This window comes from Entelurus aequoreus, linkage group LG17 (assembly GCF_033978785.1).
Source record: "Entelurus aequoreus isolate RoL-2023_Sb linkage group LG17, RoL_Eaeq_v1.1, whole genome shotgun sequence".
NCBI classification, from domain to species: Eukaryota; Metazoa; Chordata; class Actinopteri; order Syngnathiformes; family Syngnathidae; genus Entelurus; species Entelurus aequoreus.
The window spans coordinates 10,697,628-10,716,805 of record NC_084747.1 but is presented as its reverse complement, the minus strand read 5'-3'; the positions used below and the strand labels follow the sequence as shown (position 1 = coordinate 10,716,805).

The following is a 19,178-nucleotide window of genomic DNA, read 5'->3' as shown; positions in this document are numbered from 1 at the left end:
CCCCCCCTCCACACCCCTGATTGTAAATAATGTAAATAATTCAATGTGATTATCTTGTGTGATGACTGTATTATGATGATAGTATTGTAATATCTGTGATATTTGCATTAGTGGACTGTGTCTTTAAGGGTTTGGGAAGCGCGCATGCGCGGGAGAGTTGGCGGAGAACTTGAGTGTGTGTGAGCGTGAGTTGTGGCTAACAGCAGCTCTTGTATGTGTGTGCGTTATCTTTTGGAACTACAACGAGTTACCGCTTGTTAATAAAGCGATTGAGCATCGCATCCTCGTCCGTGTGACTCCTTCTCCACTGCGGGGCATTACATTGGTGTCAGAAGTGCTTCGATTTCAACCCGCTGCCGGCCGCATTGTGGAGCGAGGATGTTCGCCGACCGCAGCGCTCGAGTGAAGGTAGAGAGAGGAACTGGAGAGTGTGCGATTAACATGCCGGACGCAGTTTGCGCCGAGCACGGACGCCATGAAGCCAGCGTTTCGCGCCACATGGACAACAGTACCGCCATGACAGAGCGGCGTCATGACGCAGGAGCGCATGCGCCGCCGCCGCAGAATGTAAACAAACATGGCGGCGGCCATGAGTTTGTGTGGGAAGCATTGAGGACGCTGAAGTTTTCCGGGAAAGGAAGCTGGGAAGCTTATAAAATTCAGTTTGAGCTTGTGGCTAATAAAGCAGGCTGGACTGAGGAAGTGAAGGCAATACAGTTGGCTTTGTCACTGACGGAAGAAGCTGCGTCCTGTTTGCTCCTGCTGAACCCGGAAGAGAGACTTGATTACAGGGCGCTGGTTGCTGCACTGCAAAGGCGTTTTGGAGAGTTTGACTTGAGGGACTCTTTACGCTGTGAGTTTAAGCAACGTGTCAGACTACCGGGTGAGTCGCTTCGGTGCCTGGCTCATGGGATCGAGAGGCTGGGTCGGCGTGCGTATATCGGAATGCCGAACGCAATCCAAAACGAACTGATACGTGATCAATTCATCCAAGCACTTAAACCTGATGAACTGCGCTTGCGCGTCCAGCTCGCCCACCCCACATCCCTGGCAGATGCACTCGAACTTGCTATGGAGAGAGAGATCGCCACTGGGGCAGCACTTGAGACATTTTCCCGCCCAGTTTCGGCTGCATCGTTTACGCAGGACGCGGAACAAAGACCGGCGTGGGTGGAGGAACTTGTATGTGCGCTGCAGACCCGCCCAACCCAGTATGAGGAAAAGAAGGACAGACGAGCGTGCACTGCTGTCTGCTGGGGGTGTGGACAACTTGGCCACCTGCTGCGGCGCTGTCCAAATAAGAAGGACCAGCAGGGAAACGGGAGAGGGTCTGTGTAGCCCGGACGACACGGACCCCTTTAGCCAGTTACCGGGAGCACCAGCCCTTGAGTGACGAGACTGTTGTGACTGTGGGCTGGACAGAAGTGGGGGACCCATGTCATGTTTTCGTGCAGATTGGGGGCATGGCCTGCACAGCCCTGGTTGATACTGGATCGTCAGCCACGATTGTGAGACCGGACGTTGTTCCAGCTGGAACCGTTTTAGAACCAAGTCTCACCAGATTAAAGACAGTGACAGGGGAAATAGCCCAGATGAAAGGCAGAGCGACTTTTATGTTCGTAATCGGAGGCTTGTCAGCGACATTTTCCGCTTGGGTGGCGGATGTGAGCGACCCATGTATACTTGGTCGAGACTTTTTGAAAGCCACAAGATGTGTAATAGACCTGGGGTCTGCGGTGCTCGTTTTGCCGAGTGGCCAGCGAGTAAAGCTGACCGCTCCTACTGAACGGACTGTGGCTGTGTCCGTCAAAACCGCAGTCGCCAGTCCGACAACCTGGGAAGAGGCTGTCAGGCCCCCCATAGAGAGGGATGAGGCAATCAGGGAGCTCGCAGCCAAGAGGACAACATCCACCACGCAGCAGCCACCGGTAATGGGGGCAGAGTCCGCTCGCCCTGAAGAATCAAGTCCAAGGTGGGGGGCGACGTCATTCGGGCCGTCCACAACAGTAGCGCTAAACCAACAACGGCAAAATGAGGACCGAACAGTAGCGGTCCGCTCCATCTGGGAAAAGAACTGCGTCAGCCTCGAAGGGGAGCAGCGCGAGCAGCTGTGGCACGTATTGTGGGACTTTAAGGACATTTTCGCCCTCAATGAAAATGAGGTGGGTCTCACCCATCTGGGTGAACACCACATCGACACTGGGGATGCGCGGCCAGTCAAGGTGCGCCCCCGTCGCCTTCCCATGATCCGGCAGGAGGCGGCTGATAGAGAGGTCCACGCCATGCTCGAGGCGGGAATCATAGAACCCTCTGACAGTCCGTGGGCGTCTGCCGTGGTCATGGTTCCCAGGAAGAACAGCACAAGACCGCGGTTCTGTGTGGATTACAGGCCGCTGAATAAGGTGACAAAAAAGGATTGTTACCCACTCCCGCGGGTTGATGAGACGTTGGACCTGGTCTCGGGGTCCTCGTGGTTCTCGTCGCTCGACCTGCGCAGTGGATACTGGCAGGTCCCACTCACCCCTGAGTCACGACAGAAGACAGCGTTCTGCACCACCAGGGGCCACTGGCAATTCAAGGTCATGAGCTTTGGGCTCTGCAACGCACCAGGGACATTTGAGCGACTGATGGACACAGTGCTCGCTAACATCCCCAGGCAAGAGTGCTTGGTCTACTTGGACGATGTCCTCGTCCATGGACGGTCCTTTCAGTCAGCCCTTGATTCCTTGAGGCTGGTACTGGAAAGGATTGCGGCAGCTGGACTGAAACTCCACCCAGAGAAGTGCCATTTCATGCGGCGGGAGGTGGAGTTTCTGGGCCATAAGGTGGACGGGAGCGGCATCAGCACGCTGGAGGAGAAGATCAGCGCTATCAGAGACTGGCCAATTCCGAAGGACCAAAAGCAGCTAAAAAGCTTCTTGGGACTTGCCTCATATTATCGGCGTTTTGTAAAGGGATTTTCCTGCAGTGGCGCCCCGTTGTTTAGCCTCCTTCAGAACGATCAGATGTTCGTGTGGACGCCGGACTGTCACGAGGCATTTTCTGGCCTCAAGAAGGCCCTCATAAATGCTCCTGTCCTCACTACTCCAGACCCAGCTAAACCTTTTGTGTTGGACACGGACGCCAGTAATGTTGGAATGGGCGCGGTGCTGTCGCAGGTGGGCCCAGAAGGTGAACGGGTGCTGGCTTACTTCAGCCGCACCTTCAACAAGAGTGAGCGGCGGTACTGTGTGACCAGACGTGAACTGTTAGCTGTTGTGTTGGCTGTACGCCATTTCAAGTACTACTTGTGTGGCGTGTCCTTCACCATCAGAACAGATCATGCAGCACTTCAATGGCTGATGTCGTTTCGTGAACCAGAGGGTCAGGTGGCGCGATGGCTGGAGGAGCTGCAGTCTTTCCACTTTAGTGTGTGTCATCGTGCTGGGGCGCAGCACGCCAATGCAGACGCTCTCTCTCGGCGGCCGTGTGCTATTGATGGCTGTAGCTACTGTGACCGGCGAGACGTCAGAGAGAAGGAGCTGCGCGGAGATGAGATCGCTGACGGGCCTTCATGCTGCACCTTGGAGACTGTGGACGCTGCAGAATGGGCGGCCAGGCAAGGGGAAGACAGCGATCTCAAACCAGTGCGGCAATGGGTCCAGAGTGGTAGGAGACCACCCTGGGATGGCGTGTTGGGGCTGTCAGTCGGCACCAAGGGCCTGTGGAGTAAGTTTGCTGTGCTGCGCATCAGGGACGACGTACTGCAGCGTGCGTGGAAGGAGCCGGCCACCGGGGAGGAGAGATGGCAGGTGGTGGTACCGAAGACTCTGAGGGACGCAGTGCTGAAGGCGTGTCATGGGGGCACGGGCTCAGGGCATTTTGGCAGCACAAAGACGCTCCGTCGGTTGCGCCAAGGGTTCTACTGGGGTCAGCACCGGCGGGACGTGGAGGACTTCTGTCGGCGCTGTGATGAGTGTGCAGCCTACAAGGGACCCCAGGACCGGTCACACGCACCGCTTCAGCAGCAAGGGGTTGGAGCACCCATGGAGAGAGTAGCTGTGGACATTATGGGCCCTTTTCCCGTAACAGACAGAGGAAACAAGTATGTGCTTTGCGCGATGGATTATTTTACTAAGTGGCCGGAGGCGTACGCACTGCCGAACCAAGAAGCGGAGACAGTGGCTGATGCCTTACTGGAAGGCATGTTCAGTCGCTTTGGAACGGCAGATATCCTCCACAGCGACCAGGGCAGGAATTTTGAATCCAGGGTTTTTGCTGCCCTGTGTGAAAGACTGGACATGCAAAAGACACGCACGACTCCCTTGCATCCGCAAAGTGATGGACTAGTGGAGCGGTTTAACCGCACCATGCAGCAGCAGCTAGCCATCCTCACCGCCAACCATCAGCATGACTGGGACCGGCATATTCCACTAGTGCTGATGGCATACCGTTCCGCGGTTCAAAGTTCCACAAGCTGCACCCCTGCCCTACTGATGTTGGGTCGGGAGATCCGGACACCTGCTGAGTTGGCGTTTGGGAGACCACCAGGCAGTACCGAGGATCGGCCGGGACTGGAGTACGCTCGGAAGTTGCAGGATCGGATGGAAGCGGCACATTCCTTTGCACGAGACCAGTTGGGGAAGGCTGGTTTGAGGCAAAAGAGGAACCATGACATGCGGAGCAAGGGCCGGGACTTTACGCCTGACGAGCTGGTCTGGGTGTACACACCAAAAAGGAAAAAAGGACGTTGCCCCAAGTTGGACAGTCATTGGGACGGTCCGTGTAGGGTGCTTGAGAGGGTGGGGGAAGTAGTCTATAGAGTTGCAGTGCCCCCTAAGGGACGAAAAGTTGTCCTGCATAGAGACCGTTTGGCACCCTACAGGGGCAGAGAAGTTCCTCAGTTTGAGAGGGCGCCTGCCTCACCAGATGGCAATGGACAGTTAGTGGATCAAGGTTCCCCATATTCCACCATTGTTGTCCCTGTTCAGCCGCTAGTGCCACGTGTTGATGGACCTGAGTCAGAACAGGACCGGCCACAAAGACAGAGGCGTAGACCGCCGAGGTTCAGGGATTTTCTTGTTGACCCCTCGGGGCGAGGGGCTTCATAAAGGGGGAGGCAGTGTAATATCTGTGATATTTGCATTAGTGGACTGTGTCTTTAAGGGTTTGGGAAGCGCGCATGCGCGGGAGAGTTGGCGGAGAACTTGAGTGTGTGTGAGCGTGAGTTGTGGCTAACAGCAGCTCTTGTATGTGTGTGCGTTATCTTTTGGAACTACAACGAGTTACCGCTTGTTAATAAAGCGATTGAGCATCGCATCCTCGTCCGTGTGACTCCTTCTCCACTGCGGGGCATTACAGTATATATGATAGTATATATCTGTATCATGAATCAATTTAAGTGGACCCCGACTTAAACAAGTTGAAAAACGTATTCGGGTGTTACCATTTAGTGGTCAATTGTACGGAATATGTACTTCACTGTGCAACCTACTAATAAAAGTCTCAATCAATCAATCACTCAATCAATAAACCATATTTTGAGACCAATAACTAATAATATGTTTCGTCGCCCACAAAACAGACATACATTATTGTTTTTAGACACAAAGCATACGTGGTTGTTTTGTGTTTTTTTTTTTAGCATTTTATATTTTACAAAATAAAAATATAAAATGATTTGACTTTTCAGTATGCGGCCCTTGGTGGAAAAACTTTGGACACCCCCGTTGTAGTGCAAATAGAATGACGAAATAATTACAGCACACCAAATAAAATATTTCATTTACAAGGGTATTTAACATAAGCACTCGGTTGTTTTAAAAAATGTATTAAAATGCTTGTATTTTGAAAAATACTGCCGTAAAGTAGGAAGCGGAATGTGCTGATTTTGGCGCATGCGCAAACGGACGGACTACTTAGGCGGGCAACAAGATGGCGGACTGGGCCACTGCGGCGTCTTAAAGACGTTTCTACGATCCACCCGCCATATATATTCTCAAAGATTCGTCTTTTTGAAGACCACGGAACGCAGGTTGAGTTTTCAGCGGTGGAGTGTTACCTGAAGTGAAGATTGAAGACGTGATAGAAGATGGACGACTACTGCTATGCTAAGATGGCGACGTCCGCTAAAAGAGAACATGAAAGAGAATCAGCGCCACCAACTTCCAGCAAATCACCAACGGAGATAAACACGAAAGATGAAGATAAAATTGAGCGAGTTAAAGTTTCCAACAACATAATTTTGGAGACTATCGTAAGCCCTGAAAAGAGCGTCGATGAGAAATTAGCCGAATATGTTGAAGAATGTAAAGAAAGAGCCGCCATGATTGTTAGCTTGAAGAAGGCAGTGGAGTTCACATCAGAGGAGATGAAAGAATGCAAAAGTCAAATAAAGAAACTGGAAGAGCAAAACAAGCGCTTGTGTAAAGAAAATAATGATTTGAAAGAAGAGCTGTTGGGGAAGAGTAAGAGATGTGCAGTGTGTGAAGAGAAGACTGGACCACATGTTTACATCAACGTGCAGAGGATTGGAGGTAATAAAGAACAAGAAAATAAACAAATGTATGCTGTGTTCACACACTAATGGTCAAATAAGATAGCTGGTAGTGTTTTTGTTATATTTTTGGTTTGAAAAGTGTAACTGAGAGCAAGTTACAAACATCTGAGCCCTTAGACTTAGACTTAGACTTCCTTTTTATTGTCATTCAAATTTGAACTTTACAGCACAGATAAAAACGAAATTTCGTTACATAAGCTCATGGTAGTGCAGGATAAAAAGGCAATAAGGTGCATATATAAATAAATAAATATATATATATATATAAATAATATATAAATATATATATATATATATAAACTATATAAATATATATAAATTAATAAATAGATTACTGTACAGATAAATATATTGCACTTTTCCACATGCGTCCACGTTTATGAATGTATGTTATATTGTCTTTTTTATTCTAGTGAGTTAATCCATTTTGGGGGGAGTTGAGGGGATAATTTAATTATGATGCGTTCAAGAGTCTTACAGCTTGAGGGAAGAAGCTGTTACAAACCTGGAGGTTCTGCTTCGGAGGCTGCGCAACAGTGAAAACAGTCCTTGGTGGGGGTGGGAGGAGTCTTTGCAGATTTTCTGAGCCTTGGTCAGGCAGCGGCTTTTTGCGATCTCCTGGATAGGAGGAAGAGGAGTCCTGATGATCTTTTCCGCCGTCCTCACCACTCTCTGGAGAGACTTCCAGTCTGAGGCACTGCAGGCTCCAGTCCAGACAGAGATGCAGTTGGTCAGCAGGCTCTCTATAGTGCCTCTGTAGAATGTGCTGAGAATGGGGGGGGAGGGAGCTGTGCTCTTTTCATCCGACGCAAAAAGTGCATGCGCTGCTGAGCTCTTTTTACAAGAGCTCCAGTGTGTAGGGACCAGGTTATATTGTCAGTTATCTGCACCCCCAGGAACTTGGTGCTGCTTACCATCTCCACCGCTGTGCCGTTGATGTAGAAGTCAACGATGATCTCCTTGGTCTTGTTAACATTCAGGACCAGGTTGTTGGTTCTGCACCAGTCAACCAGATGTTTCACCTCCTCCCTGTAGTCCATGTCGTTTTTGTCACGGATGAGGCCCACTACTGTCGTGTCGTCCGCATACTTCACAATGTGGTTAGTAGTGGACCTGGCGCAGCAGTCATGAGTCATCAACGTGAACAGCAGTGGACTCAGGATGCAGCCCTGGGGGGAGCCGGTGCTCAGGAAGATGGCACTGGAAGTGTTGTTGCCCACTCTCACAGATTGGGGTCTGTCTGTGAGGAAGTCAAGCAGCCAGTTGCATAGGGGGGTACTGAATCCAAGCGGGGCCAGTTTGCTCACCAAGTGCTGCGGGATGATGGTGTTGAATGCTGAGCTGAAGTCCAGGAACAACATTTGCACGTGTGTGTCCTTTCCTTCCAGATGTTCTAAGCTCAGGTGGAGTGCAGAGGAGATGGCGTCCTCTGTGGAGCGGTTAGGGCGATAAGCAAACTGGTATGGGTCGAATGTGGGGGGAAGTCTGGAGACAATATATTCCTTTACCAGCCTCTCGAAGCACTTCATTATGAAGGGGGTGAGTGCAACGGGGCGGTAATCATTGAGGGAGGAGATTGTGTTTTATTGTGGCCGTCTTAAAACATGATGGTACCACAGCCTGGGTCAGCGAGATGTTGAAGATGTCTGTGAGAACCCCCGCCAGCTGGTCTGCACATCCCTTAAGCACCTTGCCCGGAATCTCATCAGGTCCCGGTGCTTTCCGGGGGTTCACTCTCCTCAGGGTTTTCCGGACATCTGCTATATCCAGGTTGAGCGGCTGTTCATCATGGCGAGGGATGGATTTTCTCGCCGGAGTGGTGTTAAGTGCCTCAAACCTCGCAAAGTAGTTGTTAAGGTCATCTAGGAATCTGATACTGTTGTCACAGGGACAGGGGGAAGCTTTATAGTCCGTGATGACCTGTATGCCCTGCCACATTCGTCTAGTGTTTGTAGGGTTCTCGAAAAAGTCCTGCACTTTCTGACTGTGAGCACGCTTTGCAACCTTAATGGCACGGTTCAGGTTAGCTCTGGCTGATTTTAATGCTACCATGTCGCCAGACTTGAAAGCCTTGTTCCAAGCCTTCAGCATTGCACGTACCTCACTGTTCATCCAGGGTTTCTCGTAGGCCCGTGTGGGGATGTTCTTGATCACACTGACATCCTCCATGCAATTCTGAATGTATGCGGACACAGACTCTGCATACTCCTCCACACGTGTTATGATTATCGGTGGCGGCTGCTTTGAACATGTCCCAGTCTGTGGTTTCGAAGCAGTCTTGTAATGCTTCCATTGCTCCCTCTGGCCAGGTCCTCACCTGCTTCACTGTAGCTTGCTTCCTGATCAGCAGGGGCTTGTATGCAGGAATTACCATCACAGATAGATGGTCTGAGGAGCTGAAGTGGGGGCGTGGTGCAGCTTTATACGCCTGTTTAATATTACTATACACCAAGTCCAATCTGCTTCCACCCCTGGTTGCAAAATTCACATATTGATGGAAATAAGGGAAAACTGTTTTCATGTTAGCTTGATTAAAATCCAGGAGAGCAGTGACGTGATACTATCTTTCCATTATTGCACCAGTTATTGTTGACGTATATGCAAACACCACCGCCTCGGGATTTACCAGTGAGAGATTTTCTCCTGTCCGACCGAAACATAGCTAGCCCCTCGATGCTAACTGCCTCGTCCGGAACGGTTGGTTTCAACCACATTTCTGTTAGAAATATGGCGCAGCAGTCTCTCATCTCGCGTCTTGCATTTAAATCCAGCTTCAAGTAGTCCAGTTTGTTCTCCAGGGAGCGGACGTTTGAAAGCAGGATGGAAGGAAGCGGCGTTCTGTGGGGATTAGCCTTTAGCTTTGTTGTTAGCCCAGCTCAGCATCCCCGCTTCTGCTACTGATCACACCGCTTACATGTCTTCCGTTGACGGTCCCCGCTGGTACTTGACTCCGCTGCGTCAAAGGCCGCTGGATGTAGCCGGCGAAGTATTCCCATGCTAGCGAGGAGGTCCAACGCACACGCATATTTCAGTCCAAAATGGCCCGATCTATCCACATCCAGAATTGTCTGGCGGTCGTATGTGCCCACGGAGTGTCCACGCTGTAAGCCAGCCATGAAATTTGAATAATTGTCCAATAGACAGAAGATCAAAAATACTATTAAACCATGAACATGTAAATACACGATTAATAATATTCAGCTTTTCGAAGCTAAAAAAATAGAAGCTAACCTAGCTACGTAGCCAACGTGATAGCATAGCAGTCTCAAATGCAGATAGAAACTAAATAAAAAAAACCCTGACTGGATGGATAGACAGAAGATCAAAAATACTATTAAACCATGAACATGTAAATACACGATTAATAATATTCAGCTTTTTGAAGCTAAAAAAATAGAAGCTAACCTAGCTACATAGCCAACGTGATAGCATAGCAGTCTCAGATGCAGATAGAAACTAAATTTAAAAAAACCCTGACTGCATGGATAGACAGAAGATCAAAAATACTATTAAACCATGAACATGTAAATACACGATTAATAATATTCAGCTTTTCGAAGCTAAAAAAATAGAAGCTAACTTAGATGCGGCGGCGGGCTTACTCACTGTAGTGCGTCTGCTATCCTGCTCAAAACACAACACAACCTCCTGGTGTTGGTGTTGCTGTAGTCCGCCGCTCCACCGATCGCACCTACAACTTTCTTATTTGCAGTCTCCATTGTCCATTAAACAAATTGCAGAAGATTCACCAACACAGATGTCCAGAATACTGTGGAATTTTGTCGAAGAAAACAGAGGTATTTGAATTGGGTCCAAACACTTCCCTTGCCCTCGTGACGTCACGCGCATACGTCATCATACCGCAACGTTTTCAAGCGGAAGTTTCCTGGGAAGTTTAAAATTGCACTTTATAAGTTAACCCGGCCGTATTGGCATGTGTTGCAATGTTTAGATTTCATCATTAATATATAAACTATCAGTCTGCGTGGTCGGTAGTAGTGGCTTTCAGTAGGCCTTTAAAGGGATGAGTGAGCGTATGATTGAAAAAAAGACCATGTCTACTAGAATTTGCTTCTTTTTATTTGACAGTGCTAGTATGTCTAATCAGTAATCACTGAACTCAACAAAAAAGTAAGACCACATGATTTTCGCTTTAACGTAACTTCGGAATTGGCCACTAAAACAGAATCTGCTTGTAAACACAGAATTTCACGGAAATGGACATAAATGTGAGTGAAATGTTGTCATTGTGAGGAGAAGGAACATTTGTTTGGGACAATAATGTGTCCGGTACCCCTCGTTCATCCCCGAAACACTCAACCACCCTGTCCTGAACTAAACAATGTGGAGACGGCCACTTGAAACAGTGACTAAACTATGAAGCTAAAGCTAGCAAGAACAATCCATACACCACCAAACACTTCTTGTGTTGTTGTGAACGGCATCACGATGTAAGATCAATGTACAAACAGGAAAGCAGTCGCAACTTGAGAGGCTTTCTTTATTTTACAGCCTCAAGTTTTCTCAAAACTCACACTTTCCGCTTTGATTGATTGATTGGTTGATTGATTTTAGAAAATGTTATTCATGACACAAAAAGCAAACAATCTATTGTGTAAAATAAGTGTGAGAGGTAAGAAACGGAATACAGAAAAATTTAAACAGAAAATCTGAATTTGATTAGTTTTTCATATTGCTATTGTCGTGATAATTTGTTGTCACTATGATTGTCATTTTACGTGTTATTTATTTGTTACTAATATATACCTGGTTGTTCTTTTAGATTATATTTAAAACTGAGTTTTGGTGATACTGGTTTTACGTTTTCAAATTAATAAAAATGGTGTGATTTATCGTGATTCCAAAATCACTCAAAATAATTGTGATTATTATGTTTTGCCATAATTGTCCAGCCCTAGACGAGGTATTGGAAAGAACTTCATGATCAAATATGTATCACGGTACTTGAGTCACGATACAATAGTCTATTGTAATATTGTGACATGGAGTTTTACTGCCATTTTGACTAAGTCACTGAAAAATAAAAAAAAAACAGCTTAAACTAAATGTTGTTTATATGTACACTCCATGCCAGTTATTATTTATTGGACAAACTGTGTCAAAAACAAAGTAATTCCAATAATCACTGCAATTGTACATAAAGTGGATCCAATTTCTTGCATTTAATACCTAAAAAAGTTCTCTACTTCTTAACTACAGACTTCTTTCAGATAGATATGATCTTTTTTAGTTTTGCGATGTATTTCAATATTGACATTTTCCCCACTGTTAGTTTGTAGTATCCAAGAGTCCATCAAAGCAGATGTTTTCTACTTTCTGTGACTCTAGCTGAACTTTTCTGAGTCTATGACAAGTCATGTAAACATTGATCCATCATTCTGGCAAAGCACTAAATGAATGGCCATGAAACACTACACACTAGGGTTGTCCCCATACCAATAATTTAGTACCGGTACTGTGTACATAAATCTACTGATGCCTAGTCTGGACACATCCTCTGTGACATCTTGGATTCACTGGGCGTTTTGGGTCTCTCAACTGGTCATACTCCCTACTCCAAGCGACCCAGCCGGGGGTGATCAAATCCCCCGGCTTGTTTCCAGACAGCTAGCTAGCTACCATGGCTCCAAGGATCTCCTATTTTGAGCCATGACCATCTCGAGGCCCTTTCCGCCGCTTGGGTGGTACTGCGGATGGCTCTCCTCTTTCTCTCTCCATCGATGCCCAAACTGCTGAAGGCTCAGACCAAGGAACGGGCTGCAAATCCTCTGCATCCAACCTCCACAGGGAAACACCTTGCTCTCCAACCAGCCTGTTGACAGTCGCTGACCAGTCCTACATACTTGGAGAGCTTCCTCTTGAAGGCTTCTTCCAGGCGAACTTCCCACAGGACTGTTATCTCCAGCAGCACAGCTTGTTTGGTGGACTCCGACACAAGGACAATGTCTGGTCGCAGCTGGTTTTCAAGGTTCACCAACAACTGCCAGTCTCTTGCAGACGTCAGGATGCCTGCTGATGTTCTTCTGGCAGGAGTTGGCGTGTCCACAGCTCTGACAAAGGCGATGGTTTTCTTGGAGGGGTGGAACTGTTTTTCCCATGCTAGTCCTGCACTAATGGCTTCAGCAATGATCTTCAGGACTTGGTTATGCCTCCACCTGTACCTTCCATCTCCAAGTGTGTTCAAGGGTTCCTCGCTTGGAGCACAGTGGGCATGCTGGTGTCTCTGCTATGTCCCGTGTGTGCAGGTTTGAAGGGGTTGGGAGCACATCATACACTGCCTGAATGAGGAGTTTGATGCGTTGCGGCTCGGCTTTCCAAAGCTCAGCCCAAGTCAGTCTCCTCTCAACCGCATTCTCCCATATTGTCCAAGCTCCATGTTGCTTCATTCCAACAGCCTTGCAGGTTCTCGTCTCCTCCACTGCTGCTCTCACCTCATGACGAGGAGGGGCCACAGGATTCTGGGAAGAATGCTATGCTGGTAAATCCAGGCTTTAAACTTCCCAGGTAGGCCGGATTTGTCCACGGATTTCAGCCAGCCATCCAACTTGGCGCAAGTCAACTGGATGGATGTTGTGTCTCTCAGAGAGCAGTCAAAAATCTTGCCCAAGCTCTTGACTGGCCTCTCTGAGATAGTTGGGATGGCTGTGCTTGTGATGTTAAAGCGGAACTTGTCCTCCACTTTCCCCTTCTTCAGCACCATTGATCTGGATTTGGCGGGTTTGAAAGGCATCCGGGCCCACTCCACCAACTTTTCAAGTCCTTTCAGAATCCAACAGCAGCCTGGGACTGATTCTGTCGTGACAGTGAGGTCATCCATGTGCGGGGCCCTCTGCACTCTGGCTCAGCAGACTTGGTGAGCATGTTCATGGCTAGTGAGAACAGTGTCACAGAGATAGTACACCCTGTGATGATACCAATCTCCACCTTGTGCCAACTGGATGTTGTTGCTCCGGAAGAGACCCTCATCCTGAAATTGCTGTAGTAATTAGCAATGAGGTCTCTATACCTGCTGGGTACATGATGTTTCATCAGAGTGAGTTGAACGAGCTTGTGCGGAATAGGGCCGAATGCATTTGCCAGGTCAAGCCACAGTACTGATAGGTTGCCCTTGTTCTCTCGAGCGTCCCGAATGAGCTGCGTCACCACAGGTATTCTCCTTACATCCTGACATTCCTGAAATTCTGCCTTTCTGGACAGATTTATCGATGGAGGTGTTCTTTGCCAGGTAGGTACACAGTTGTTTGGAAACAGCTCTGAAGAAAATCTATGCCTCAACACACAGCAGGGAGATGATGCGGAACTGGTCTTGCTGAGTGGAGTTTTCCTCCTTTGTGATCCATACCCCTTCCGCCACTTGCCATTGTTCAGGGATCCTTCCCCTTCCACAGAACACTCGCAGGATTTTCCACAGACGCAGCAGCAGTTTGGGACAGTTCTTATACACTTTGTATGAAGTGCCACTCGGTCCCGGTGCAGAGGTTGCCCTGGCTCTGCGGACAACCTCCCTGACTTCGTTTTAGCTGCAGTACCGACATGTCAAACTGCACTTCTGGTTCAGGAGGGTCTATGAGGTTGTTACACTCTGCCAACTCCTGTTCTCTTGCGGGGTCACTGTACGTCTGCTTCAGATATTGATCTATGTCTTCCTGCGAGGAGGCCAGTTTGCCACTGCGCTTCTGTCCCAGCAAATCCTTCGTGAACTTGAAGGGCCTAGCGATGAAAGCAGCATGCTTACGTGACCTCTCGCGTCGCCGCCTCCGATGCCACTCTGCCCAACGGAGAATTCTGATCTTTTTCCGAAGAATGCACATCAGCTGGGCCAGGCCAGTGCGTTCCTCATGTCCTGCCGCCTTGTACTGGAACTTCAGCGTTTTCATCTCCTGCCTAATGTTGTGGATCCTCACAGCTCTGTGGTTCTTTCAGTACGTGGTTCCAGAGCTTCTCTTCTCCTCCTCGCCGAACCGTTCAGCTGCGATGCTGACAATGATTGTTGTCATAGCTTGTAGCTTCCCGTCGGCTTCTCCCTTCGCCATTGCCTCCAGAATTTGGTCGACATCGTCATCGAATTGCTTCCAGAGTGAGGTCATGCTAGCTGCAGGCCATTTGGTCCGCCTCTGTTCAGACTTGATGCTCGAGGGATTAGTTTGCAACACATGGAGGTTCTGGGCACTATGGAGTGACTCCGGGCCTGGCACCTCCTGCGTCTCAGCAGGTGTAACACCTGTGCGTTGTGTTGCTTCTGCTCTCAACAGGCACTTCTTCCTCTCTTTGTGACTCTTTAAGCCATGGATGTTCTTACAGACTTTACCGCATGTACACTGCGCGCTCATAGTCATTTACTAAATGAAATAAATGTATAGATACTTTCCCAAATAAAGAGAACTAAGAAAAATGTCAATATTGGCTTTATTTTAACAGACAATCTTACACTACATTAAACACTCACGGTCAAAGAACAATTTTACAAGGTTAAAATATAAATTAAAAGGCATTAAACACATTAGGCTTTTCTTGTTGCACTCAAAGAACAATTGACATTTTTCCATATTACATATACCTTAGTCTGCTATCATCAAGGATTGGATTAAAATAGAACATAAAGTTGTACTGACATGTTAAGTTATTCATGACTTATGGTTGCTACTCCTGGTCTGTGCTTTAAAAAAATACAATTATTAACTAAGTACTAAAAACGAAACTATGGAAACATGTACACAGATAAGCCATGTAGCAGGTAAAACACATTTATTAAAGACAAAACACAAAAGGTAGGAATTGGTTACAAAATGTAGTCATTTCACTAGCATTAGTTGACTACTAATTGGGCAGTTTTAACTGCGCTAATATTTGGCATCAAGTTCTACGTATCTACATGTGCACAGCAGGGGAGCTGGTTAACTTATGAGAGTAGTATGTGTGTTTGTGAGAATGTCAACGTGTTGTCTGAGTGACGTCAGTGAGTGAGTGGGCGAGTAAAGAGAGGTAGTGGTAGCATGTGCAGGAGTGTTAATAGCATGGTGGATGTCCAGTTGTGCCCTGTGGAAATAATATATAAAGTGACCAAGTTGTAACTAATCGACGGCCTCGTCCTTCCGACCAAAGAGCGGAACTTTATGGACCCAGTGTTACCCCCGACAAAACATGTCACCGCCGCACAGCGGAATTCAGATGAAAGAACGGTACAGGTACTTTTCAAAAGTGCTATAGTACTGATTTCAATTGATTAGTACCACAATACTTTATTAGTAGCAGTATACTGTACGACCCTACTACACACACATACAGTACATAGAAGAAAGTGTGTTTTTGTTGTTTGTGTCTTGCAGACGTCCAGCAGCTGATCGGTAATCCAGAAGAAGTTTCCCCTCAGTTAGGGGGGAGCTCCACTTTGAAGCAGGAGACTCCACAACCACCCTGCATTAAAAAGGAAGAGGAAGAACTCTGCATCACTCAGGAGGGAGAGTGTCTTCTAGGACGAGAGGAAGCTGATTACACCAAGTTTCCACTGAGTATTCTCTCTGTGAAGACTGAAGATGATGAAGAGAAACCACAAGTAAACAACCTCTTAGCTCCACTATCAGATCGTGAGGCTAAAGACGAGGTTGAAGAACCTTTGAGCAGCGATACAGACTGTGAAGGTGATATGAGGACTCACACTGACAACAAACACTCTGAATGCTCTACAAAGAAGAGAGGTAAAACATGTTTGAGCTGCTCAGTGTGTGCTGAAAGTTTTACTAAAAAGAGCAGTTTGACTGAACACATGAGAACACACTCAGGTGAAAAAACATTTAAGTGTTCAGTTTGTGGCAAAAGCTTTTCTCAAAATAGCTCTTTGACTCGACACAAGAGAACACACACAGGAGAAAGAACATGTGATTGTTCAGTTTGTGGCAAAAGCTTTTCTCGAAATAGCTCTTTGACTCAACACATGAGAACACACAGAGGAGAAAAACCATGTAATTGTTCAGTTTGTGGCAGAAGCTTTTCTCAAAATAGCAATTTGACTCGACACATGAGAACACACAAAGGAGAAAAAACATGTAATTGTTCAGTTTGTGGCAAAAGTTTTTCTCGAAATAGCAATTTGACTCAACACATGAGAATGCACAAAGGAGAAAAACCATGTAAATGTTCAGTGTGTGGCAAACGCTTTTCTGTAAAGAGAACATTGACTCACCACATGAGAACACACACTGGACCAAAACCATTTAATTGTTCAGTTTGTGGTACAAGCTTTTCTTATAACAGCTCTTTATGTCGACACATGAGAACACACGCTGGAGGAAAACCATTGAGTTGTTCAGTGTGCTGTAAAAGGTTCACACATAATGCAGACGTAGTAAAACACATAAAAACACACACTGGAAAATAACCAATTAGCTGTTTAGTTTGTGGTATGTTGCTCATATGTGGTGACATCCACCCTACCCAGGACCCTCCCAAATGTAAAGAAAGTGAACAGTGTGTGATTTACTGCAATACTGTCGTCTTTTAAGTTTTCATTTGTGCTTTGTTGAAATTGTTCACACATAGCACTGCTTTTATTTTTCTATCAATACACATTATGCCTAGAAGACAGGAAGTAACTCAACACTTTTGAATAGTTTCTACCTCAGTTTGTATGGTTTGTTGAGTTAGCACAGGATTAATATGTGGAAATGACAAATGAGGTACTTGATACATAAAATAGTTTTTAGTAGAGATGTTTGATAATGGCTTTTTTGCCGATATCCGATATTCCCCAACTCTTAATTACAGATACCGATATCAACCGATACCAGTTGTGGAATTAACACATTATGCCTAATTTTGTTGTGATGCCCCGCTGGATGCATTAAACAATGTAACAAGGTTTTCCAAAATAAATCAACTCCAGTTATGGAAAAAAGTGCCAACATGGCACTGCCATATTTATTATTGAAGTCACAAAGTGCATTATTTTTTTAACATGCGTCAAAACAGCAGCTTGGAATTTGGGACATGCTCTCCCTGAGATAATCCTGATACCCACTACAACTATGGGAAACACTGTATAACTTTGACATTCACAAAGGGCTTTTTTTAAAAAAAAACATGCCTCAAAACAACAGCTACAAAAACAATGAAGGCACACAGCTTCAGTCCAGAGTATACTATAAACTGGGCTTAATCTGCCCTGTTCTTAACGTATTCATATGAGTAACAAAAATGTGCAAATAAAAACAAGAAAGGCACAAAAATAAAAAACTGCTTCAGTCTAGACTAGTAGAAAACACAGCCATTCTTTAAAGTGCATGAACATGAATAAAACTGCTTCAGTCTAGACTAGTAGAAAACACAGCCATTATTTAAAGTGCATGAACATTAATAAAACTGCTTCAGTCGAGACTAGTAGAAAACACAGCCATTATTTAAAGTGCATGAACATTAATAAAACTGCTTCAGTCTAGACTAGTAGAAAACACAGCCATCCTTTAAAGTGCATGAACATTAATAAAACTGCTTCAGTCTAGACTAGTAGAAAACACAGCCATCCTTTAAAGTGCATGAACATTAATAAAACTGCTTCAGTCTAGACTAGTAGAAAACACAGCCATCCTTTAAAGTGCATGAACATTAATAAAACTGCTTCAGTCTAGACTAGTAGAAAACACAGCCATCCTTTAAAGTGCATGAACATTAATAAAACTGCTTCAGTCTAGACGAGTAGAAAACACAGCCATTCTTTAAAGTGGATGAACATTAATACAACTGCTTCAGTCTAGACTAGTAGAAAACACAGCCATCCTTTAAAGTGCATGAACATTAATAAAACTGCTTCAGTCTAGACTAGTAGAAAACACAGCCATCCTTTAAAGTGCATGAACATTAATAAAACTGCTTCAGTCTAGACTAGTAGAAAACACAGCCATCCTTTGAAGTGCATGAACATTAATAAAACTGCTTCAGTCTAAACCAGTAGAAAACACAGCCATTCTTTAAAGTGGATGAACATTAATACAACTGCTTCAGTCTAGACTAGTAGAAAACACAGCCATCCTTTAAAGTGCATGAACATTAATAAAACTGCTTCAGTCTAGACTAGTAGAAAACACAGCCATCCTTTAAAGTGCATGAACATTAATAAAACTGCTTCAGTCTAGACGAGTAGAAAACACAGCCATTCTTTAAAGTGGATGAACATTAATACAACTGCTTCAGTCTAGACTAGTAGAAAACACAGCCATCCTTTAAAGTGCATGAACATTAATAAAACTGCTTCAGTCTAGACTAGTAGAAAACACAGCCATCCTTTAAAGTGCATGAACATTAATAAAACTGCTTCAGTCTAGACTAGTAGAAAACACAGCCATCCTTTAAAGTGCATGAACATTAATAAAACTGCTTCAGTCTAGACTAGTAGAAAACACAGCCATTCTTTAAAGTGCATGAACATTAATAAAACTGCTTCAGTCTAGACTAGTAGAAAACACAGCCATCCTTTAAAGTGCATGAACATTAATAAAACTGCTTCAGTCTAGACCAGTAGAAAACACAGCCATTCTTTAAAGTGGATGAACATTAATACAACTGCTTCAGTCTAGACTAGTAGAAAACACAGCCATCCTTTAAAGTGCATGAACATTAATAAAACTGC

General features: G+C 46.0%; 1 protein-coding gene across 1 annotated transcript; it reads left to right on the top strand.

Annotated features, from left to right (window-relative positions):
* The first annotated feature begins 5,919 nt into the window (after positions 1 to 5,919).
* LOC133632315 (zinc finger protein 2-like) lies at positions 5,920 to 17,735 on the top strand. The gene is made up of 2 exons (XM_062024688.1): positions 5,920 to 6,515; positions 15,886 to 17,735. The coding sequence occupies exons 1-2, from the start codon at positions 6,071 to 6,073 to the stop codon at positions 16,932 to 16,934; spliced, it is 1,494 nt and encodes a 497-aa protein (XP_061880672.1). The 5' UTR covers positions 5,920 to 6,070; the 3' UTR covers positions 16,935 to 17,735.
* The last annotated feature ends 1,443 nt before the right edge of the window (positions 17,736 to 19,178 follow it).